This window comes from Marmota marmota, unplaced genomic scaffold (assembly GCF_001458135.2).
Source record: "Marmota marmota marmota unplaced genomic scaffold, marMar, whole genome shotgun sequence".
In the NCBI taxonomy this organism is placed as follows: Eukaryota; Metazoa; Chordata; class Mammalia; order Rodentia; family Sciuridae; genus Marmota; species Marmota marmota.
This window is the reverse complement of record NW_026000229.1, coordinates 22,744,066-22,769,918: the sequence shown is the minus strand read 5'-3', so window position 1 is coordinate 22,769,918 and position 25,853 is coordinate 22,744,066. Positions and strand designations below refer to the sequence as shown.

Below are 25,853 nucleotides of genomic sequence, written 5' to 3'. Positions count from 1 at the left end.
ATATATATATATATATATATATATATAATCACTATATTTAACACAATTAGATAAGTTTTGTCTTGAGGACTGTGTGCCCAGGATCAAAAGATGGAAGTTCACTACTGAGGAGGAAACAAAAGCCGCCAGCTGAGGCCCAAGGGCAAGATGAGGGAGTCTTAGGGTGGAGGTTGCTAAGGACAACCACTTGTCTTAAGGGTCTTATTTCTTATTCAGTTAGGGTTGGTAAAGTCATTTGCAAAGCTCATACTGAACACATTTATTTTGATATATTAACCTGATTAGAATGAACTAGATTGGGGGTATGTGTAAAGAAATGGCTGTCATTTCACTCTCTGGAGTAGCTTTGGATTTCATCTTTAGTTTCTGTTCCTTGGGAGGAGCATGTTTGCATTTATATAGGATATTACTCAGGATTGAGAAAAACTTCAATTTTCTAAACCAAGAATCTTAGGTGGGAGTTAGAAGTTATGGGCGCAATATATGCTGACTTAGCATGTTTCCTATTCTTTCCTTCAGAGAACAGCTTTCTTAGCTGACCTAAAAGTTGAGTGTTTTACTTACTATAGTCTTCCTCTTTGGGGCCAGAAAATCTTTCTGATTTTGTATATTTGGAAATAGATCTAAAGTGAAGAAGGGTTTTCTAATTGGTGCGGTGGAGTAATCCACAGGGCATTATGGTTTGAAATTTGCTGCTTTCATTTTTATTTGTTTTGCTTTGGCAATATTTACTTTAGTTTTTGTGCCAGTTTGTCTACAGATAAAAAGAAATTATGAAAGGTTCTCTGCTGTTTGTATAGCACCTCCCATCCCTTATCATCTCTCTGTGGGCCTTTGGAAAAGGGGGAGACGGAGTGTTTTGGATTTTTAAAATGATTTGGGATTGTCATAGCAACTGGTGGGCAGAAACCAGAGATACTGAAAGTCTTGCCATGCCCCAGGCAGTGCTGCAAAGTCAAGTCCTCTTCCAATGGCTAATGAGCCCCATTAAAGTATGCGGATGATCTCTAAGAAATCTTCCAACTTTTTACATTTCAGGGCTTCACTAAACTGGGCTAGGAGGCACCACATCGTAGGCTGCGGTCTCCCAAATCCTGTTCTCTCCCCTATCTCACTAATAGCTAGCTCATCATTGGGGTCTCTCTTCTAATCTAATTTCTCATAGATACCTTAACAAGCGCCTATTTCAACTTTACCATTATATGTTGTTCTCTCTCTACCACTCTAAATTTCATAGCAATGGGGGCCGTGGCTCTTTATTCACTTCCATATACTGCTCAGTAAGGTCACGAAGGTGCTCAATACTTTTTCAATAAACAAATATATAGATGATGAGCAGAGGAAGACACACTGAAGCCCGCCAACCTAGGTGCCTGAGTCGTCTTACGTAACTTCCGCCCCTTCGCGCTCCTCCAGACGCCCCCTTTTCCCGGTCCCTGTTTGTTTCCGGCGTTTCAATAAAGCTCGATTCGGCTCGAAGAAGACCCGTTCTTCCGGGAAAATGGCGACTCCCGCTCGTGCCCCGGAGTCGCCGCCGGCCGCGGACCCAGCGCCAGCTGAGGGGCCCGCTGAGGAAGCCGACTGCCCCGCGCCGCGCCAGCCTCAGCCCCCTCAGAATGTTCTCGTTGCCCCGCGGCTTCGAGCCCCAAGCTCCAGAGGACTTGGGGCAGCGGAGTTCGGCGGAGCTGGGGGAGATGTTGAAGCGCCAGGAGAGACTTTTGCGCAACGAGTAAGCTGGGGTCTCGCGGCGGCACCGCCGTGCTCCTAGGGCTCGGGCTCCTTGGGACGCCCCCATTTTCTTCCCGCGTTCTCTTCGGGGAAAGGTGACCTTGTCTCAGGTCCATTTCAGTTCCAAGGACGAGTGGGTAGCCTGCGGCCGCAAGGCCACGCCATGACTCCTCCTGGCCAAGCACGTACCGCCTGTGTACAGACCGGCTGCTTGGCGTTTCAGCCAGCCAGCAGCTGTGCCTTGGTTTAATGTGCTCAACTACTGTTTTGGCTCCATGAAAGGGGTTCTGTATCCCAAATCCCTTTGCCCTCCTCCCCACACCTTGATCCAAACGTGTTATCAGTTTCATCTCTAGATCTTACTCTTGCAGGATGGGAAGAGAAGGATAAAAGTGGTTTATTAGGGCCGCGAAAGTTGTACTCATTCAGCTGGCAGACGGCGCATTTTAGCAGGGGAGCGATGTGATGGGGTGACTTTTTACAGGCAGCTTTATTTAGTAGCTTGGTGCATGATGGTTTGAAGGATTAAGAGGCAGGGGACATCAGGAGAGTCTTTTCAAAAAGAGGTTTTCAACAAGGGGGTTGTAAGAAAGTGAATGAGGAAGATAGTTAAGCAGGATTGGGAAAACCTCAAGTGTGGAATAATTTAAATATGTAATTGACAGAGATAAATGAAGTTTCTCATCTGCATAGGGAGCCACTAACAAAAACATGAAAATTGAGGGAAAGGAATGGATTCAAGCAAGGTTCATTTTACTCAGGGTGTGCTGAGTTGAGGGGAGAGCATAACAAACATTTGATTAATTAAAAAGTGGAGAAGTGGTTATAACACTTAGGAGAAGGCTGGGAAAGCAGGACTCTCAGTTGCACAAAGGTGTTAATGTATACAGTTGAAATTGTGGGAATGTCATATCAGAGAAGGAGCAGTGAAAGTGTTAAAAGATATAACCTTCTGACCACACGACTAAAGACAGAATCAGAAGAGGAATTCAGCAAAAAGGACAAATAATCATTTGGGTTGAGGGCTTACCAGTAGAGACAGATATTTTGCCTTTTTGAGAAGGAGTTTTTAATATATAGCAATGAATTAGCTTTTTGATCCCTTTTGAACTCTTGAAAAAGTTATTTGGCATCCTAAAGAGCTCTTGTTTATGTGTATTATATCTACTGATACTTACTGATTTATCAGAAATAATGGGGAACTCCTTATGATACGTATACATAAAAACAAGTTCAATTCACACCATATAGCCTCTGGAAAACTGCACTGTACTTGTGTGAGAAAGTTAGAGAAAATATTATGAAAATAGTTTTGACCTTCCAGAGCCATTCCCCTGCCCTTTGTTTTGGAAATCACACTTTAAGAACAGCTGATTTTTGGAATATCTTAAATGATTTTTGCACAGGTAGCGGATCCATTATCCTAAATGGGTGGGACCAGAAGTGTTTTGAATTTCAGATTCTTTCAGGTTTTGGAATATTTATATATAAATAATGAGATATCTTTGGAATGGGACCAAGTCTGAACATGAAATCCATGTTTCATACATTGTTTGTACAAATAACCTGAAGGTAATTTTATATAATATTTTTTATGCACCTGTGTTTTCACATGTGCATGAAAACCCATCATAACCCATCACATGTGATCAGGTTTTAGAATTTTCTACTGGTGGCATCATGTTACCAGTGCTCAGAAAGTTTCAGATTTTGGAGCATTTTGGATTTTCAGAATAGGAATGCGTAATGTATATTCTTAAAATGCTTTTGTTGAAATTCTAATGAGATGAGACAAATGAGTCATTTTTATTCTGCCTGCATATCCTTGTTTTTGAGGTTAGTTGTCTTATTTGTTTAATTCCCATTTGGGGCCAGTTAGAAATCAGATTTTTACATAAAAATTCATTTTTTTCCCTTCGAGGTTAATGTTTTGCCTTTTAAATGAAAAATCACAAGTTTAAAAACAATACTCTAACATATACTTTTTTTTTATTTGACAGAAAATTCATTTGCAGATTGCCCGACAAAGGTAAAAAGATCTTAGACACTGTTGCCAAACTGAAAGCTGCCATTGCAGAGCGTGAAGAGGTTAGAGGAAAACGTGAACTGTTTCACTCTGCTAGTTTAGACTGTAAGCTAAGGCAAAAAGTAATTGCAGGAGTTGATGTGGATATAGAAAAGGCCCAGAGTTCTGACCGAATACTTGATACTTCATCACCAGTTCATGCCTGTTCCTTTGTAGATAACATCAAATCATCTAACACAACCTCAGAAAAACAGGGACTTGTACATCCTACTCAAAAAGGTGATGAAGAGATTCCAGAGGCTGAGTACACAGTGAACAAGTGTCCAGCTTCCCATAACAGATTCAGGGGATCTTCCTCACTTGAATCGAGAGAGCATCTCCCTCAGCATTGTGTTTCAAGTCAAGCAGAAGATACTTCCAGCAGTTTTGACAACCAGTTTATTGATAAGTTCCAAAGGATCACAGTTGCAGACCAAGGTATACATCACTCGGAAGAAAACACAAGTGCTGAAAACTTGATGGGCCTTCGTGATAGGACTCCTAAGAAGCCCCATTACATGGAAGTGTTAGAAATGCGAGCCAAAAATCCAGTGCCCCCACCACATAAATTTAAAACTAATGTGTAAGTATCATTGGAAATAGACCTATCATGGGAATGTAATATGTGTGAAATTCAAAAAGTTGGAAGAATGCTTTTAAGTTCAGTGGGCTTTGTGTGAGTGCTCCTTTTAGGTAGGAATGAATATATTTGTGGAAACAGTGAGACCAGCCTGGCTGGAGTGGAGGATTCCTGTTGAACCATACTTTAGTTTTGAAGCCAAATAATTGAAAGGGTTTTAAATAGCAGATGGGGACTATTATGTTTCAGAATTCTTAGCCAGTATTTCATAGTAAACAGAATTGAAGAGAGTATTTAGTATGGCTTTTTATTTTCGGTACCATTTTTTAGTGTACAGCTTCCCCTTCAATTGGTCTATAATCTAAGAGAAAAATAGTTGTAGGAGTTGATGGACTTTTTCAGTTATTTATTTGTGTGCTCACGATGCTCCTCAGAGCATTTAGGTTCTAGATGAGGACCTTAGGTTTATACACTTATAAAGAAAATTAAATTATAACACAGTTTCTAGGGAAAGGGAGGCAAGAGGAGTTAAAAATAAAAAATACTTTAAAAAGTTGGGGAGGATGGTTACAAATTCTGCTTCTGAATTCTTTGTTGTAGTTTTGTTTCTGAGAGCTGCAGGAAAATAAAAGCTCTTTGAAGAGAAAAGAATTGTTCTTAAAGCAAATATAATACTTAAATCTCAGTAGTAATTGATACCAACCTAAATTTATGAGGATATAATTTCAGATGCAAAGTCAAGCTACTGTTTGCTACCTTTCATTGAAAAACTGAAAACACCTAGTTGAAAATACCTAAAACATTTTGGTGGTTGTTAAAAAGAGACTTTAAAGTTTAATTCTATCATGTAATTCTTTTTAATTTAACCTCAAAACAGTTTTTTTTTTTTTTTTTTTTTTATGTTGTGTAGAAAACCACAATCATACTGCATTAATTCATACTTACCTTGTATGCAGTGAGGTATCTTTCTTCACTTTTAGGAGGATGTTTGGGAAAACTAGAAGCATAATTAGTCAACAATAAAAAAGAGTAAGTGGGCCTTGTCATTTGAGAACAAGAGGGAGGTAAGGGAATAGCAGTGAGGGCTGCCCAGGATTAGGGAAGTTTAAGAGAGAAGGAGCTTTCTCTGCAATTAGAAGGACTGACATGCAGGGGTTGTTAAGCTCTAGACAGGTGGGCATCAGGCTTCCCTTGAGCAGAGGCTTAGAGGGTAGGCAGTAAGACGAGATCATATTCCTTGGCTTTTCTGCTCTTTTGATTTCTTTAGGTTCTTCTGGATTTGCATATTGCCTGGGGAGGCTGCCACATCTATCTCTAGCCTTACTTCAGATTTGCATGGCCAGTTAGCTATAAAACATGACTACTTGGGTGTTTCATGGCACTTCAAGTTCATGTACAAAGTAGAGCTTGTCTCTCTTCCCAAATTTACTTACTCCCATATCTCTCATGTTAATAATGCCACCGCCACCTTTTCTTCCCAAGGCATCTTTTCCCTCCTCACCACTGTCTGCTAATCTTGAAGACCTAAGAGATGTATTTCCTTGTTCTTCATCTCTGATTATTCTTACTTCATCATATCTTCCATCAAAGTGAAGGTTCTCATCTCTCTCTTGGTCTGTAAATGTGGACTGTTCTTCCCTCTAGTCTTATTGACCAGCCCTTCCTCTCCACTGCTGCCAGAGTGAAATTTGTAAAAATACAAATCAGAACCTGTTAAATAGACTGGAACTTTGTTTAGTCTGGACTCAGCTTTCTTCCCATCTATCTCTGCTACCCTTTCTTAAATGTCTGTTTTCTGTGTTTCCTGGATGGTGCACCTCTGTTGCCCCTCATTCACTGTCCTGGGATGCCCTTCTCCCCTTCTTAACATAGTAAGCACTTATTCCAAGACTTTAGATTTCACCTTGAAGCTTTCCTGACAACTTCCCTTTCTCCTCCTGGAACTGGTCGTGTCTTACTGTACCTGTGGTACTATATTTCACTAAAACTATTTGTATGCTTATTCCTCCCTACTGGATAGTAAGCCCCTTTGCAAACGTTCTTATAGGGAATAAATGAAAAAAATAGCTTCAGTTCAATCATGAAATGTGAAGAGGGGAAGGAAAAGGCAAAGAGCCTAGGTCTGTGAGTATACACATACCCTCGCTGGAGCAACGAATATGGGTAAACGTCTTACTGTTACCTTTGTTCAAGAATTGATTATTAGGGTTAAAGACCATTTTGTGTGTGTGTGTGTGTGTGTGTGTGTGTGTTTGATTGATTGAGTTCACAAAAAGGAAATAGTCTGATCATATAACATAAATTCTTTCTTCAGTTTGCCATCACATCAGAATGACTCACCTAGTCATTCTCAGACGGGAGAGTCTCCTGTTTCCTTGGCAGAGCGGCGGCGCAGGGACAAGCAGCATCTTGATGACATCACAGCAGCGCGGCTCCTGCCACTTCACCATCTGCCTGCACAGCTGCTTTCCATAGAAGACTCTTTGGCACTTCAGAAACAGCAGAAACAGAATTATGAGGTATTTAGGGCATTAGGATTTTTCCCCCCTGCTTACATATGTCAGGATTTACTCTAGGTAGTTCAAGGAGGAAAGAATTTAATAGAAGGGATTAAGTGCTAAAGAAATGGTCAGCTGAGGAGACCATTAGTTCTTAGACATGTGCCATTAGTTTTTAGTTACAAACTTAATAAAACTGTAGGAAACAGCTGGAGATGATCATAACTACCTGCAACCTCAGAGTGATGATTTAACAGGAATTATGGAGAGACTACTGCAAAATTTCACATCCAGCCCATGCTTCTGCCTGTTCCCATTAGGATAGCAGTACTATCAACTCGCTCTTCTGCCTTATAAAATCCATGTGATAGCTTCTCAGTGGTGGAATTTAATCCAGGGAAATATAGCTCCCAGACTTCCATCTCCATCAATACAGAGGCAGCACAGAGTGGGTGGAGGATAGTGTTATATTGCCAAAGTAGGGCACTGAACCATAATCTGAGAAAAGAATTTCCTACTTTGGGCATCTTAAATCAATTTTATATAGCACTTTCTCCAAAGATCTGTGTGTTTTGCATGAAATTTAAGCATGTACCTTTAGAGTTTGTGAATGGGAGTTAATAGAATGGGGGCAAATAGTGTGAGGATCATGGGGTTATAGAAAGGATTTGACATTCTTGGATAATAATTTGAGCCTCCAGGAAGACAGCATCCTTTCCTACTTCCTAGATAACTACTTATCTAGATTTCAGTTAAGTACCATGCACCAATTAATATCTAACTATCTTATTAATCTGTTTTGGCTTTTCATAAAAGCTCACTTGGTTTGGATTAGCATTTTTAAGGCATTCCTTTTTACTCTTCCTCTCAGTGTATGAAAATGATTGCTAGTTATAGCAATTGAAGAATTGTTTTATAAATTGTCTCTGGGATCTTGAATGCCTGTCCTAAGACATTTTTATGTTGAATTAAACCCTTCAGCTTGAAATTGGTTTCTTTGGCAGAAACCTACTCATAATATTCATGGCCCGAGGGGAAGGACATAAAGACATTTAAGGGATCTTGGAGAAAAGGAAGAGCCAAATGAGGAATGAGCATTGTTCCCTTTATCAGTTGGTAGTGAAGTCCTTTGGTGTGTAAGCATTACCAGACTGAAACTTGCTTGGACTTTTGGTTAGGTACTAATTTCTGAAGGACTTTATTTAGAAAGGGGTAATAAGCTTTTTAGTATTAATATCTTGGTTTTGCCTATGCCATTGAAATGTAACTCTTGGGCCTCTGTCTGGGGAAGAGGGTTCTGTCAGAGTAATCAACACAGTATTAGTAATTTGTAACATTTGATAGGTCTAATTGTTTCTTGTATCAGTGTGTGTAATCACATACTTAATGTGTCTGTATTTATAACTGTTGGGTGCTGAAGTGATTACTCAGTTCTTATAGAGGTGGGCATTTCAATGCAATGTTTATTTATTTATTTATTTTTAAATTTTTTTGTGTGTTTGAGATTAACCGTGCGATTGGGGTGGGGGTGCTTTACAACTGAGCTATATCCCCAGCCCTTTTTATTTTTCTGAGACTTGGTCTCACTGAGTTGCTGAGGCTGGTCTTGAAATTGCAATCCTTCTGCCTCAGCCTCCCAAGTCACTGGGATTAAAGGCATGTACCACCAGGCCCTGCTTCAATCCAGTGTTGTTTATTAATGGAAGTTGATAACTACAACTTTAGCAGGCTGGTAGTTTTTGCATGCATTGTCCTTTTGTATCTGTAATAGGACACACAGAGTTAGGTTCCTTGTTTTTAGAGAGTATACTAAGTGACTGTTATAACTTCCTAATGAAAAATTGTAAGGAAAAGAACATGAATGTGTGACTTTATGCTTTGCTCTTTGTTTTAAAGGAGATGCAAGCAAAGCTCGCAGCACAAAAATTAGCTGAAAGACTGAATATTAAAATGCAGAGTTATAATCCAGAAGGGGAGTCTTCAGGGAAGTACCGAGAAGTAAGAGATGAAGATGATGATCAGTCCTCTGATGATGAATTATGAAGATGGGCATTGGAATTATCTCCTAAATCTTCTACTCTTGAGAAGTCATTATCTTCCATCAGACTTTATAACAAGTATCAAGATTGGTGTCAGACACTGTTGAGGGAGAAAACTTTATAAAGTTACAAAAACGTTGCTACAAAAAAAAGCTCAGTTTGTCTTTCAGAAGATGATCTTCATGTGATTGAAAAGTTTAATATTTCAATATTGTGTTTAACCATATTGTATTAAAATTTTGCGGTATGTTGTGCATTGGTCTGATATTTTAGTATGTAGTGGAATATGTTTTTTTCCTCTCAAATGGAAGTAGATAGCTTCACTTTTTTTCTTATTCTTACCTCTATAAAATAGCATTTATTATGTCTTTCAGTGAAACACTTAAGTTGTCCCAGGTACCTAAAATAAATTAGTAAGACTTAGTTCCCTCTTTTTTTGAGCAGTGAAGGGAGTACAGTCCAAAGCATTGGGTGTATGCTTACTTGAAGTAATTGAGATCTGGGATGTGAATTACCTTGAAAGACACTCATAGAAAAATGCTTCACAAATGTTTGTTTTATTCTCTTGTCTTCCCCTAGGAAGATTGTTCTTACTTCTGATTAGGAATAAGGAATATTTTGAGGAGATGCTAGAGGGGCAGAGGGTTTTTCTAGATGACCAGATTTGCCTGGAGTAAGTTGTGGTATAGGAAATGCAAACTGAGAGCTAAGTGAAAGGAGTAGTTGTTCTCATGCTTTACCTGACTGGAGTTCTTTGCTCTCACAGTTGAGGTTCATGTGTAGTACATTCATGTTTTGGTATGAGAACCGGTTATTTTTTCAAAGTTATAACTGAATTGTCAGTTGTCAGTACATTGCTTCCTCCTCCCCATACCCCTCCCCACCACCAAAAGAGGCATATATAGGCTGCAGAAACCTCAATCTCCTATATATACATGTTCCTGTCATTTTAAATGATTATATGGTTGTCTCCAGAGAAATTATGTTATTAAAAAAAAATTCCTTGTTTAATGTGGAGCCTTTAAAAGTATTGAAAGGAAAAATAAAATATTAATTAGAACAACTCCAAATACTATTGGTGTTATTTTACTGGTATTTAGTTAAATTTAACTTCTTTGAGAGACTGTCAAAATTTAAAGTTTTGACAAAACACATTTAAGTCATATGCATGTGTGATAGGAAGGGCATAGTTCTATGTCATGTGCTATCCATTTTCCCTCTCCTTGACAAAAAGCAAATGTAAAAAGTATTCTGAATTAGCAGTCTCATTAGTTTTTAAAACTAATAGTAAATGACTTCAGAACACAAAATTATTTAATGTTCTTTTTCTATAGAATGAAATGACATTTTATTTCTGGAAAGCTGGTGGTGCAGAAGGCTCACGTACATGTGGTGTGCATGCAGTCCCTTTCAAGCCTACCAGCCAGAGACAATCTCCACTAACATTTGAGTGTTTGTACTTGTACTTATTTTTTTTATATAAGCAATACATTTATATTTTAAAAAATGTAATAATGCTATACATTGTTTTATAGCCTATGCAGTATAAACATTTTCCCACATTAAATATTTTACATTTAAGACAGCTGCAGAATATTTTTCGTGAGTATACCATAACTTTTAAAACAATTTTCTAGTTGAAAAATTTGATTGTTAATTATAATGTAGTCTGTAAACAGTGAAATGATTAGTATCTTAAAAGATAGTCACATCTATACACAATGACATTTCCAGAAGATATTTCTGTAGACATGAAATTGCTAGCTGCAAGGGGATGTAAATTTTTGAGACTCTTGATAATTCATCACTTATTACATACAGATTTTGTCCATTTATGTTCCCACTAGCAATATATCAAACATCCAGAATTAAAATTGGGTACTTAAAATTGTTGCAAATTGAACAAGTACAGAAAAAGGCTACATTTTAAATGTGTATTTCTTTAACTACATAGAAAACGTTATTTTCCCATATTTATTGGCCTTTTCTATTTATTCTTTTGAAACTTGCTTATTCATATTGTTATTCTCTGGGAGAACTGGCCCTTTTTTTGGCTTACAAGTTCTTTATGAATTAAGGATGTCCATCCTTTGTCATATAATTATTCTTAGTGCGCCATTTGCCTTTTAATACAACTAATGTATTAACTTATTTTCTTTAGGAGTTTATCTTTGCATGTGTGCTTGAATATACTTTTCTTAACCCATGTATATTAACCCCTATTTTCTCAGTATTTTGAAATTTTTATAGTTATTTTTTAGCTTAAAAAGAATTTTATCTTGTTTATATAACCTGAACTCATTTTCTGCATAACTTTGGGGTGAAAAGGAAATTTTTAATCTATCTCAAGTTTATTTAGGGATATGTATGAGATAGAGATTCCATTGTTAATTCTTGTGAAGAGTTTACTGATTGGACAGATTGGTTCAGTATCATCAGCCACCATTTTCCTTCTGATTTGTAATGATATTTTTATAGAATATTAAATACTTGTATGTCTTTTATACATTGGGCTTGTTGCTGGGCCTTCTGATATTTTTTTTCCATGTAATCATTATGGCTTTCATTGGTGTTAATATTCTGTAGAATAAGTTCTCCCTTTTTTGAAATTTGTGAAATACAGCTACAGAAAAGTATATAAAATGTGTGCAGTTTACTGGATAAAGCAACAGCTGTGTAATCACAAAGCTGATGCGGAGGAACTGCTGCCAGCCCTCCAGATAACTCGCTGTGTGTTCCCTCTTAGTACCTCCTCTGTCCCTCAGAGGTCATACCATCCTGATTGTGGTAACCCCCAGCCCCCGCATCTTTTTAAAAGGTATTTTACCAGTTATGTGTTTAACAATAATTAGTCTGTCTTGCTCACTGTTGACTTGTGTAAAGATGGAATCATATCTTGTATCTGGTGTCTTTCACTAAAAATTCTTAGAAAATTCATGTCACATGTAGGGGTGTGTGTGTGTGTGTTTCCATTGCTGTGTAATATGTGCTATTTCATTAATATCACTATTTCTTTATTCTGCTCTTATGGACACTTTGGTGATATTTCCAGGATTTGACCATAATAAACATGCTGCGATGAGCATCTTTGTGCCCATAAACATGTTTCTATAGGATGTATACCTAGGGGTAGAATTGCTGGGCTATGAGATATGCATATCTTTAATATTTTATATTCTTGCCATCCCTTCCACAACATAGAATTCCAGTTTACCAACATTTGGTATTGCCAAACTTTAATTTTAGCCAGTGTGATGCTTCCATAGTAAACTCATTCTAGTTTTATTTTACATTTCCCAAAGTTGAGGGGACATTGAGCATCATCATATATTTATTGGCCACTGTATTTCTTTTGCAGAATGACCATTTGAATCTTGTCCATTTTTCTATTGTGTTGATTGTCCTTTTTTTTTCATTGATTTGTAGGATATATTCTAGATACTATTCAATCAAATAATTTGGTATTTGGTCAAATTTGTTGTAAATAACCTCTCTTTCTGAGGATCAATTTTCAACTTCCTCATGGTGTATTGTAACAAATTCTTAGTTTTAGTGGCAAACATCAATTTTTTATGTTTAGTGGTTTCTGTGTCTTATTTTAAGGAATCTTTTTCTATCCTGAAGCCACGAAGATAGATTCTTATTTTTTTTAAGATTTTTCTAGTTAGAAAATGCTTTATAATTTGATTCCACCTGGAATATAGTCATCAGGGGAGAGGTCTTTTTGGATCACCACTATAGCAGTGTGGATTGTGAAGATGGGCCTTCTCAGCTACTCGCTCATGCACTTCTACTGCATATTAAGCATATATCATATTTATGTTACTTTCTGGGTTCTCTCTTCCATTCTGTTAACCTATTTGTGCTAATACTATACTGCCTTACTTATGATAGTTTTACAGTTAGGCTGGAGGAAGGCCTACCATCTTATTCTTCAAAATGACTTGGATATTTTTGGCTCTTTGCATTTTCATAGAAATGCAGAATTTTAGAATCAGCTTGTCCAGTTCCACAAAAATTCCTTAGTAGGTCAAATTCCTCCTTGCTCATTTTTGGGAAAAAAATATTTTATCAATTAATTTTGTATTACCATCAATATGTTTTGAAACAGTAGAAGATTTGAAACAGTGCCATTTACTAAAGTACATACTTACTGTTTCTAAAAGGGTGAATATTTTTAGTTTCTATCAGTTAAATGGAACATTTAGAATGCTGTTTTATTGTGAATAATTAAAGTATAGTTTTGACTGAGAAGAATTAGTGAGGAAGAGAAAGAATTTTAGAACGTCAGATTTAGGCTTTAAACAGGAAAATGTTGTAAATTTGTAGAAGTTGTCATCTTACCTTGAATTTTCAGGTGATTACATCAACAAAAGCAAGTGAGAGCTGAAGCTCTGGGGGCTTAGCCTGAACTGTGAGAAACAAGTATTAATCTCATTCTATAGTAATCATCAATACGAGTAATAATTTTTCATGTTCATAAGACTGTCTCTAATCCATATTACATTTCTGGGGATCCTGGACTACTGTGAGCTCAGGTAGAAGGTAGATAGCTTGTGTGATTATCTCTTTTTCTTATAACTGGGATGTTGAAGTGATTTGCTCAAGATTACTCAGAAGCAGCCAAGAAAAGAACCCAGCACTCAAGATTTAATCAGGTTTTAGGAAGTGCAAATTCTAGGTCAGTGTGGGTAGCATTTGTCATTTCTCTATGACTTAAACACAAAAGAGCTTTTTTCTTTCGAAGAGTTTGTATTTGTAATGTTTTCGTCATTTTAGGACTTAGCCACTGCTGACGTCTTCACTCTTCCCTCTTTTTTGGTAGTTGGCTGCATAAAACTTTTAGAAAAGAGATTTCAGGAAAAGTGATATCAGTATCATAGGCCTCATTTAGAAGACCAGGTGACTCTGACAGTTTTCCCTTTATAATCTTAATGGCATACTTTGTACTACTAAAAAAAAGTAAAGTTGTTAGGAAAAAAGATTTTTTGTCCTTGTGCTAGAAAATTGAGAGTGCCTGTGCTAAATAAATAAAAGGATTATATATCCAGCTTTTATGGGGAACATATATAGTCATTTTAGAAATATGGCAAGTCACATTATCGACTAGCTGCTTGACAGCAGGGAGAAACTTAAAGCTATTATTTTAATTTCTGGCTAAAGTGAGGAAGCTTTGATACTTGGCTGATGTAATAAACCTAGTGTTGGATAATACTGAACCATAGCCAGACCACAAATCAGACATGATTCTGAAAGCACAGTATAAAAGCCTGAACAATTAAATATGATCTATTACTTCCCAGATGATTTTAGAAAACTTGAAATAAAAAAAGGCAAAAAAGAAGGTAAGCCACTGGAATAGCATTAGATTATTAGATTTAGGATTTAAATGCCACTATTTCCTTTGAATCCAGTGGGAAGTTATGTACTCTCATGATGATTAAGTCTCTTAAGATGAGGTCAGTGACCCCTTATCTAATGTATGGGGTATGTTTTGAGAGAACAAAATTTCAAAGTGTGGTCCTTATAGAGCACTTTGAGGGTAAAAGATTTTATATGAAAACCTCATTGTAACGATGGTAACAATTACGACTGAAGCAGTTTAGGAGGCACCTTTTGCCATATGAAGTAAAATGTTTCAAAATCACCACCATATGAAACTTTTAATTTAGTGTTAAAATTAACTGAGAACAATAGAGACTTCCTATAAAGCTATTTTGACAAGGGGAAATTAGGACATTGAGCTAAGGAGAACCCCAGCTTTGCATGGAAAAATTTCACATTATTAAGGCAAAAGAATGAGAGTTGTAAATCAAGTCCTTATTTAGAGCATACAGAAATGTTCCTTAAAAGATGGAGACTCTGCTCTGCGCATATAAATTTTGTCTGAAAATACAGCTAGTAAATACATCAATTCTCTTAATCAGTACCACATACAGTGTATTGAATTAAATAGCATTTCTAGTGTTTGCATTGTTAAAATGAAAGCATATCTTCTATTGATCAAATTTTTAATTAAAACTTTTCTTCTCCACTTTAGCTACTTTTAAAAGGGTCCAAATGAAGCATTATTAGGAAAAATAAAACTGGCACTGTAGAAGGCAAATCTTGTCTTGAATTAACATCTTTAGTTCTTCAGGAAAAGAGAAGTCTAGATATCATTTGTTCCACACACTATAAGTGGGGAAACCGAGGCACAGAGAAAAATGGAGGCTTTCCTCTGGTTGTACAGCTGGTCCTGACAAAGCCAACTCTTCCTGCCCCAGCCCTGTGTTCTTGTTTAGCGTGGAGGAGTTGTCTTATAATCAATTCTAACAAACACACATTTTGTACAATAACAGAAAAAGTGCAGTGCCAGAAATCTGTTCTTAAGTTTAAACTACACAAATGTTTAATTTTTTGAGAATTTGGAATATTGCAACTATGTTCAGCTATTGTAATCTAAAGACTGGATAGCACGCTGCCCCTTATTATAAACATGACTCAACTTACCCTTTCCACTGCCCGACTTCTGTTTCAGTGCCCACCTGCACAGCACCCCCTCCTTTCAGTTTTCAGCAGTCTGCCTCCATCCACCTTCAGTGGTTCTTACCCATCCTTCTGTGACGTCTCAGACCTCTCCCACCCTACAAGGTAACAGGGGTCTTGGGGCCTGAAGAGTATTGCTGGCTAATTAGTATCAATAAGATCTTATTAATATCTTAGTGAGTATGGGTTCGTTAGATAACTTTTTCCTGAAGGAAAATGGGGCTTAAAGGAATGGGAAATGGAACTGGCAAGTTTTATGGAGAGAAGGGAAATGGAAAGTGGGGGAAGGGAAGGACAAGGATATGAAACAGTCATGGATGGGCCTGTGTACTCCTGAGGAAGTGAGGAGGCCTGACTGAAGAGTTGTCAGTGCACCATTTTCCTCTCCTCTCTACCCTTCGTCTTTTGAATCCACTTATTTAAAGTGCTTGCTCCCAACATTCTCCAGAAAGAGCATCTGTCAAGGTCGTCAGTGATCATGCTGCTGAATTCAGTAGTCAGTGCCCATTCCTAATTTTTTCCTTGATCTCTTGGCAATGTTTGTCATAGCTGATCATTCTCTTTCTTGAGACACTTTCCCTGGTTTCTGGAAGACTCTAGAAGGCACTCAATGCCTCTTCCTCTTAGTCTCCTTTGCAGATTCTTTATCATCTTTTCAATCACTAAGCACTGAAATGTTCAGGGTTCTCTTCCATCTATGCTCACTCCCTTGGGAACTTCACCAGCCTCATGCTTTTTAATATTTAAATGCCATTTTTTACTGAATCTTTTCCTTTATTTTTTCATTTTATTTATTTATTTGCAATCCTGGGGTTGAACCCAGGACCTTGCATATACTAGGCATGTATTCTACCTCTGAGGTGTATATCCATTTTCTCACCTTTAAGTACCATTTATACATGATGACTTCTAGGCCTATATCTCCAGCTCAGACCTCACTTCTGAACTCAGTTGCAACAACAGTGCTCTGAGGAGAATTGGGGCTCTTGGGCTAGGGATCAGGATGCATTGGTGGAGAAAGTGGCAGAGTTCTTGCTTTGCTATTAACACATAGGATATCCTTGGTCAAGTCACTAAATTTATTGGGATTTAAGTATACCATTTGCTAAAATGAGGAATTAAATCCAGTCACTATCTCCTAAAATATGTGTCTTAAAACAGAATCCCTGAGAAAAAAAATGGAATTTGATGGTCAGGTTATGCTCTTGTTGCCTGGATTATAAAAGAGGCCTCCTCCTGGCCTCTCTGCTGCCCTTGCCCACACTACAGTAGAGTCTCATCACAGTAACCAGTATGATTTTTAAAAATATAACTTAGGTCAGGTTATGTCTCCACTCAAAGTCCTGTAGTAACTCCCCTCTGACCCAGAGTAAAAGCTAACATCCTTATGATGACTTACAAGACTCCATATGACACCTCTCACTCTCAGTGTCCCTGACAGTGTCACTCTGCTCCAGCCACAGGGGGCTCCTTGATGTTGCTGTAATGTGTCAAGAATGGTCCCACCTAAGGACTTGTGCACAGCTGTTTTGTCTTGAATGTTCCTTCCCCAGATGTAGTTGGGCTGGTTCCCTCATTTCCTGCAAGTATCTATTCAAATGTCATCTTATAAGAGTTGCCAGTGAATATAAAAGCCCCTTAGTTTCTTTATTTTTCTCTATAGAATTGTGTATTTTCCTGTTTGATTATTGTCTGACATCCCCCACTAGAATATCAGTGCAGGGATTTTTATTTGTTTTTAATACATTCTCCAGCCTTGAATTGTGCTAGACACATAGTGGGCACTAAATATTTTGATAACTGTACACACAAGTAGAGGAGAAAGTAAGCAGATGGAGAAGAGGAAGTGGGGCTCTGGAGCCACCCTCCTCATGTGTCTGAGCCTCTTCTCAGATCTACTACTGCCTTCTTTTACATAGCAGCTTGTTGATTTGGTATTCACACTGGTATCTCCAGCTCCAACCTCACTTCCAAATTCCTCAGGGTCTTATTATTCCAGCAATCTCCAGAGAAGGAAGCTGAGGTTCAGTGAGGTAGTGATTTTCTCAAGGTTGTACATTATTAAGACCTGCACCCGTTTTTCTCTAAGTTAAGTGCCCTTTTGAATTTCCCACGCCACCTTTCCTCTGTACTCTGCTCTTGTTTGAATCCTAGTCAGGGCTGGCAAGGATGGAGTGGGAGAGAGCCCCTGATCATGTCATCCAGGCACCTGCATGGGGTCCAAGGCTAAACCTGTCCAAAGCTGGACCTTCCCCTTTGGTCCTGACAGCAGTGCTGTGACAGTCTGTAGCTTTCATAGGTCATTTCAATAATGACAAGGGAAAACAGAGGAAGCAGGATAGGAAGCTTGAAAATAGCCTAGGGTATAGTTCTTCTCGAGTTCACCTCCTGCCATGTCTTGACAGAGAGTACCCCACCACCAGAGGATTACCTAGCCCTTAGGTACCCACCCAAGCCAGTGGCTAAGGGAGTTACTTAATCCCTGTAAATTGCATCAATCTGAAATGTGTGAATAACAATGATGACATGGCTGTCACAGGCTTCTGATGATGAGGTAGTCCTTAAGTATGCAACTGTTAGCTTTATTCTTCCTGCTTTCAGCCTATTTCCCTGAGCAGGGCTTCTTGTTACCACCTTCCTGTCCCCAATCTTGAGTCACTGACAGAAGAGTCAGGCTACCCACCCATAGCCCTTTCATGAGGTAGGACTCTGCCCTGTAGTCCTCAGGAGTGAACCCAATTTCGTATTTCACAGAAGCAGCAGCATTGGAAGCATAAGACCTAGACATTCTTTAGCCGTGGGGTTGTTCTAGCACACTGTGGTCCCTAAGTTTGGGAGCCAGGATAGAAGGAACTGAGTTCATAGGAAAAGAATAGTCTTGAGGGATGACAACAGATGCATTGACTTGTCCCTTGCAGACAGGTCTGGGAGCAGGGCATTGAAAGTCAAGTCTGACCTCGGGAGAATTGTCATGACAAGGTCAAGGATGAGGCCTTTCCATCCATTACACAACCAGGAAGAGCAAGGAGCAAAGAAGAGAGATGGACCTGGGGCTGAACTTGAAAAGAGCAATTGCAGGCCTGCGGGCGGGGTGGGTGGGTGGGGAGCCCGGGAGCTCTGACAGGCAGCGGATTCATGCTAGACTCATATCCTGCTCTCTTGGACCTCACAGAGCTGCCTCATGCATGCGTCGTTCTTATCCAATGCAAACAGGGCCAAGTGACCAAGAGAGGACTGAAAGACTCACATCCAGCCATGGGGACCAGGAAGACTCCACGAAGGAGGGTGTTTGAAGTAGGCTTTGAACCCCAGGGCATGTGGCCTTGTGGGGCAGGGATGGTTAGATGCAGCATTAATGAATACAAGGAAACAGGGTCATTTGGATGACTGAAAAGCTTAGAAGTTGGTTATATCTGGTCAGAGGTACTCATAGAGTAATGCAGACTTGGATTAGAATTCAAAAGCACTTAAAAAAATATACGTATGGATCACATATTTAAGTTTTGGGGGACTTTAAAATCTATGCTATGGTTGCTGATACTGAGGTGAAGACAAGTGTACAGGATGTCTTTTAGGGGGAGCTCCTGAAAAGGAACACCAGTGGAAGGGACTGGGAGAAGCAGGCTTTATTGGAAAGGAATGGAAGGGTGTGGGAATCCTGGGCTGTGATATTTCTCCTTGGAGGCCTCCAATGACCTTGCGGCTACTCTGGAGCTTCAGTAGCCCTTCAGTGAGGGTTCCCTGTGGGAGGCACAAAGCATTGAACAGTGCCCCCCTACCCCCAAATATGACCTAGTCCTAATCCTTGGTACCTATAAATGCCACCTTATTTGGAAATAGGGTCTTTGTAGAAGTAATTAAATGAGGGATTTCAAAATAAGATTACACAGCATTGAGAGTAACCCTAAACCCAATGATTGTGGTCCTTATTGGAAAATGGAAAAGGAGATTTAATACTTAGATATGCAGGGAGGAGGCCAGGTGAGGACAGAAGCAGAGACCAGAGGCTGCATCTATGAGCCAAGGAACTCCAAGGTCTGCCTGCAGACACTGGGAGCAAGTGGAGAGGCCTGGAACTCACTCTCCCTCAGAGCCTCCAGAAGAAGCCAACCTGCTGACACCTTGATTTCAGGCTTCCCGCCACCACAACTGCATGGGAATAAATTTCTGTAGTTTTAAGCCAACCAAAGTATCGTAATTTGTTATGGCAGTCCAAGGAAACTAATGCAGGAAGCCAGGCCTTTATTTTTTTTTTTTTAACCATGTCTGATCAATCACTGGATGTGGACTGACCCTGGAAGGAAGCATGACCTTGGTGAGCCAGTTTTTTTTAGCTGAAGCAATCCGCAAGAGAGCTGACAGTTGAGGGCCCTTATCTGGCAGCATTCCAGCCACTGGGAGAACACAGTCTTGAGGCCTGGGCAGGTGAGCAAGCAGCCACTCTCTGTCCCTCAGTTTTCCCAACTACACAATGGGAATAATAGTAAGGCCTATCTCATATACTTATTAGGATATTCAATTAGATGACCATATTAATAGCTAACATTTGTTGAGCACTTTCTGTATGTATGCAAGGTGTGCTAGTGCATGAGTTCCTTCATATTCCACTCTTGCCAAGCATACTGTGCTCCTCAGTAAATAGTAGTTATTATTTGAGGGGATATATTCCAGGCCACTCAGCTGCCAGAGCCAGGGCAGAACCCAGATTTCCTGACTCAGGTGGATGTCTCTTCTATATAGGTCCCCTCCCTGAGTGTGCCTAATCATGCCTTCTTTTCATGACACTGACACTAGTTTTATGCATTGAAACATATTTGTGATTCTCAAAAGAAAATTTAATTTTGCCTCATCATCTAAAGGGAAGAGTTTAAGTTGTCTGATATTCATTCACACTCTTTCCAGCAGACTTTGTGAGACCAAAGACATTAATTTGTGAGACAGGCTGGGGCAGGAGGGCAGCTGGGGCTGGGCACAGCTCCCTGCTGCCTACAGCTAATTGGCCTTGGAGGCTCCACGTCCCAGCATCTGCTGACATGGCATTCCTGAGAAATAGGGAGAGGCCAGATACTATCGTTTCAAAGAGGACAAAGTGAAGGACAGAGAGATTAGTTGATTTGCCCCCTTAATTATGCGGTGAGCTAGAGATGGAGCCAAGAATTGAATCCAGATTTTTCAAGTCCCAGATGGGTTTTCTCATCAGGAGGTCCTGTCACATTCCTTCCCTTGGAATCACCCCCTCTCTGGATCCCAGGACACACACCTGGGCTGAGTTCAGGGTGGATGTGTATGTTACTGCTCACTTGTATTATACTGATCTTAAAAAGAAAGGAAATTTCTCACCCTTAGAAAATGGTCACTTACAAATTGAGAATAGCATTGCTGATACACAGATTGCTTGAATGCTCTTAGTCACATCTGTTTTTCAAGAATTTTTGGATAGGCAAATCTAGACTCTACACAGAGGAGCTTTCCAAATTTGACTCATGCATTTCTTTCCAGAATAATTTGTATACAGAAGCTTTATGCAAGTTAATAGGAATTTTCTCATCCAGTCAAAAATCTGAGGTAAAATTCACATTGACACTATCTAGGAATAGGAAGGGACAGTGGCCATCCAGAAATTTCCATAAGCAACCCTTTCTACCCAGAAGACACTTCAAGACCATACTGTGGGTTCTCACCACTAGAGGGCTAGACCTGAATTATAGATTTAGTGTTTCTTCCAGGAAAAATCTTTAACCATTTTCAGGGGAAGTTAAACTTCCAACAAAGTAGCATATGGCTTTAGATACATATCCCTGTTAAGTGCCCTGCCCTCAACTAAATTCTATATTTAAAAAATATGGACGACAAAAGAGTTTGTCAACTTGTACCTAACTGGTCACTGACCACATTGTTTCTTTTCAGATAGTCCATGAAACCACCAAGTTAGAAGCCATCCTGTCAGGTATCCTTGGCCCAGCCTTTGTCTCAGCCTGGATTTTGGTTGGATACAGAATCATTTTCTCTTTATGTCTTCTAGAGCTAGTGGACAGAGGGGTGGAGGATAGTCATTCTTTCCTTCGAAGAGCTGAGAAGTTGTTTAAAGAATGACACAGCCTGTTGGTTTGTTGCATAGGTCACTCACCCATTCTGTTGATGTTCACTAACACCTGTCACATACCATGAGGTCGAGACTGTAGGGTTGATTGCTTAGCCTCTTAAAATTAACAGTCCAGTGCAGAATACTATTAATTGCAGAGGGGAAACATAATGCAGGGTGTTACAGAAACACAAATTCTCCTCACTCCCACGTTCCCCAAATGTTAGCTGATCTTCACTTACTCCAATATTTAAGAAATCAAATCATGCTAAATTTATTACGACCATCACCAGGCAATGCTGCATTACCTCAAGTGTAGGATTTAAAAGTGTGTTTCCTTTGGGCTCTACTTGAAGTTTTTTAAAAAAGTCGTTAGTAAGAGAGCAGGAAAAGTGCTCCAAGGAAGAGTCCTGGGCTCTTAGGCTAAGAGTCAAGATGAAGTGGTCCTGGAGGGGAGGGCAGCGCGGGGTCGGGAGGTGAAAGGCTGGCAGAGCTCTTGCTTTGCTATTAACAAACTGAGAGCTCAGCCAAACCACTTCACTTCTCGGGATGTGAATGTCCATTTTCTAAATTTGGACCACCTGTCTTAAAATGTGTCTTTTTTAATACAGAAATCCTGAGAAAAAATGGAATTTGGTGGTAAAATGAGTTTTTACACCATATAGCATAATCTCCAGCTTCCTTTACTCTCTCACCTATGGAAATTTAAAGTTGCCTTAACATGATAGACGTTTTGAGAGGTCCTGGGGTAAAGAGCTCATTTAACTTTCCCATATGTATTTGCCTGGAGATCCAATTTTAATATAGAAATGTTGGACTCGAAGGTTCATGGAACAGCCAAGAAGCATTTACTGAGTGACTACTTTGTTCTAGGAAGTTACCTCTTGGACTGTATTGCATAAATTTGGAATCATATCATTTTAATCAAATCAACAGTGTAGCTAATTAATCTGTTCTCAGTTCCCAGTAGTAACTTCCTTCCAGAAGGCACTATATCATTAGTGGTTCTTCCCATTGGTGCCAAATCTTTTCTCCAGTTCATATTGGAGTTCAAATCAGATTTCATTCTTTTCAGTGAACTTGGTGAACAGCAGAGGATAAATAGTATTTACCTCCAGCTGATCTTAACTTTCTATCTGATCCTACCTTGGAAGACTGGACCAGCTTTCAGGGAGGCACAGGACTCTTTGAATGTTCAGGCAAATTTCATCCACTCATATCCTCTATCTTTGGGTTCTAGGTGTTTTAGCGATTTTGATAAAAATTCAATTAGTTTTAGGAAGGAGGAACTTTTGGCACATATTTCTTTTGTGCAGCTGGTTTGAAAAAAAATCCCCATCTGGTCAGCTCAAAATACACTCATTTTGTCTTTTGCCACTTTCACACAAAGGAAAGGGACATCATATAATACATCTTTAAAATGTTCTCCCAGGTGTCTTTTTCTGCAGAAACTTTAGGAAGTGAGTTTTGACAGAGAGCCTGGTTTCCTTTATTTTAAAGTCATTTTACTTGAGGTTTGCAAAAGAAGACAGGGTATGTGAGAGTGAAGGAGGGGCAAAGAATGCACGTGGGCTCATGGTGAGAAATCCCATGGCCTCCTCTAACTTTGCTTTACGTAACATAAGGAAAAAAGAATAGGCAGGAAGTCAGAATCTGCAAGTTAGGCATTCCAAAATCTGGATTCTGTAATCTTTTTTATTCTCCTAAACCGACTCCGTGCTGCTGATTGTAATGCTTAAGTGATAGCTGCTAATAAATATTATCTTTGTGGAGACGTAGGCCATCGTCGTATGTCAAATCTGCAGACTAATTTTTTATGCAAGTCCAGCAGATTTCTGTGGATGTGGGCCAGGAATTTTAATGAACAAAAACATCAAAGATGCAGCAGAAATAAGAATATTAGTCAAGGAAGATCCACAGCGATGCTCTCTGATAACCCTGGTATTGACATTAGAACTCTGTGGGAGCAACTTAAATAAACATCTGGACACCGAGTTTAGACATTTTCAGTGACAAACCCCAGACAGATCCTTTCGACTTGCAATAATAAATATTTCAGAGGCTATATGAATCAACTGAAAATCCTGTTTTCAATTATTCCAGTTTTATAAATAGAGCATAGTTAATTATTCAAGTATAGAATTTCTTTTGAAGATTAGGTGAATTTTATATTTCCTTTGTCCATGTTATACTTCAGTTTTATTATTCATATCAAATTTATGTCTGTGTGTTCAAAAATAATATAGTTAGCTTGCCAGATACTATTAAATCAGAATCCAGCTGAGCTTGATTTTTTATTATTTTATTTTCAGGAAAGACCCTTTTACAGCCCTCAGCACTATAGTCTCATGAACTGGCTCAGCGTGGCCAGCCCCTGCCAAGGACACCAGCTATAGTAAGAAGGGGAAGAGCTACTGCCTCATTCTTGTTACCAGACTCTGATTGTTTGGAGTAGCGTGGCCAACAGTTTGTCAGAAAGGCACCAGAAGGGTCATGGGTTGGTGATGCTTCAAGTGAGCCAAACTTTATGAAAAACTTGACAGAAGTAAAAATAGCTGTGCAGTAATGACCGCAGCACATTGGATGGTCCTGTTGATTGTGGTTATAAATTTTATAATATGAACACAGGTTTCCTCCCTAAAAGATGAAAATGAAAGAAGAATATATGTTGGATTGCATATATTATCTCCAGAGAGCCTACATGCTCATGCACTAAAAGAAATATTTACAACCTGCTCTGGCATTGAAAGCCTAAGGTGAGAGGAACATCTTGGACAGGAACTAGACTGATAAATATTGGTACACATTGCTGGCCGGGTGTGGTGGCACACGCCTGTAATCCCAGCAGCTCAGAAGGCTGAGGCAGGAGGATCGCGAGTTCAAAGCCAACCTCAGCAAAAGTGAGGAGCTAAGCTTAAGACCCTGTCTCTAAATAAAATACAGAATAGGGATGTGGTTCAGTGGTTGAGTGCCCCTGAGTTCAATCTCTGTTAACAAACAAACAAAAATGTATTGGGACGCGTTACCTGGCACTGGCTAGGTGCAGTCGATGAGACAGTTATGTATGTACACATTTGCTCTTCCTTGTGGTCCCCACCAGATGGCAAACTCACAGACTGGGGCTACCTCATCTCTGAGTTGGATTCAGGTGCCCTTCTAAAATGCTTTGAATGAAGAGGGGCTAGCTCTGCTTCTGACAATCTGGTTAGGCAAGCCACCATGTCATCATTCATTCAGTTTTGAATCTAGGATGTGATACAAGATGACATTCCCTAATTCAAAAAGCCAAAATCTGAAATGTTCCACATCTGAAATTTTTTGAGCACTGTGGGAAATTCCATACCACAAAACTATTTGATACACAAAATTATTTAAAATAGTGTATGAAATACATTCAGCCTATGTGTGTAAGGTGTAGATGAAATACAAATGAATTTAGTATTTAGACTTGGTCCCTATCCCAAGATATTTCATTATATATATATATATATATATGCAAATATTTAAATATCTCTCCAAAAAGTTCCAAATTTGAAATACTTCTGATCCCAAATGTTTGGGATAAAGGATTCTCAACCTGTAATAGTAGCCAACTCTCACTGAGCTCTTACTAAACAGCTGTAGAGAAACATTAAAGAAAAACATCATGTGTATAATATTTAAAAAGTCAAATAAAACTAGAAGGTTTCTTTTTTCTTTTCTTTCTTTCTTTCTTTCTTTTTTTTTTTTTTGATACCAGGGATCGAACCCAGCGGTACTTAATCACTTAACAAGCCACATTCCCAGCCCTTTTTATGTTTTATTTAGAGACAGGGTCTTGCTAATTTGCTTAGGGCCTTGCTAAGTTGCTGAGGCTGCCTTTGAAGTTGCAATCCTCCTGCCTCAGCCTCCTGAGCAGCTGGGATTACAGGTGTTGCCACCATATCTGGTGAAATAGAAGGTTTCTTATGAAAAACAGCTATCTTTTCCCCAACACTCTCCCATCCATAGGGCAAGAGCTTTAGTTGTTTCTCAGTTATTTAGCTCAGATTTCTGAATAATATGCTTGTTGTACTTTGTTTCATTTTAAAAGTAGACATTATCTACTGACTAAAAAATGTGGTTTAGTTTCTAAACCCCATCCACCCCCTCACACTTCTCTCCTCTTATTCATCCAATTTTTGATTAAATATTCGGTGTTTTCATTATAATGACTATAAACAAATTTTCTATTGACAATATTTTCAAAGTATCATAAGATTACATTTCCTTTCTTATATGGCTCGGGTTTGCTTCGGAATCCATAGTTACTTTATTTATTTGCCTAATTTTCTATGTTCCTAGAAAATTAAAC

At 39.0% G+C, this 25,853-nt stretch overlaps 1 protein-coding gene across 1 annotated transcript; it reads left to right on the top strand.

The window, feature by feature from the left end:
• The first annotated feature begins 1,465 nt into the window (after positions 1–1,465).
• Positions 1,466–9,980, top strand: Polr2m (RNA polymerase II subunit M). The gene is made up of 4 exons (XM_015480610.2): positions 1,466–1,729; positions 3,729–4,376; positions 6,688–6,892; positions 8,768–9,980. Exons 1-4 carry the CDS (start codon positions 1,617–1,619, stop codon positions 8,912–8,914), a joined length of 1,113 nt encoding a protein of 370 aa, XP_015336096.1. The 5' UTR covers positions 1,466–1,616; the 3' UTR covers positions 8,915–9,980.
• The last annotated feature ends 15,873 nt before the right edge of the window (positions 9,981–25,853 follow it).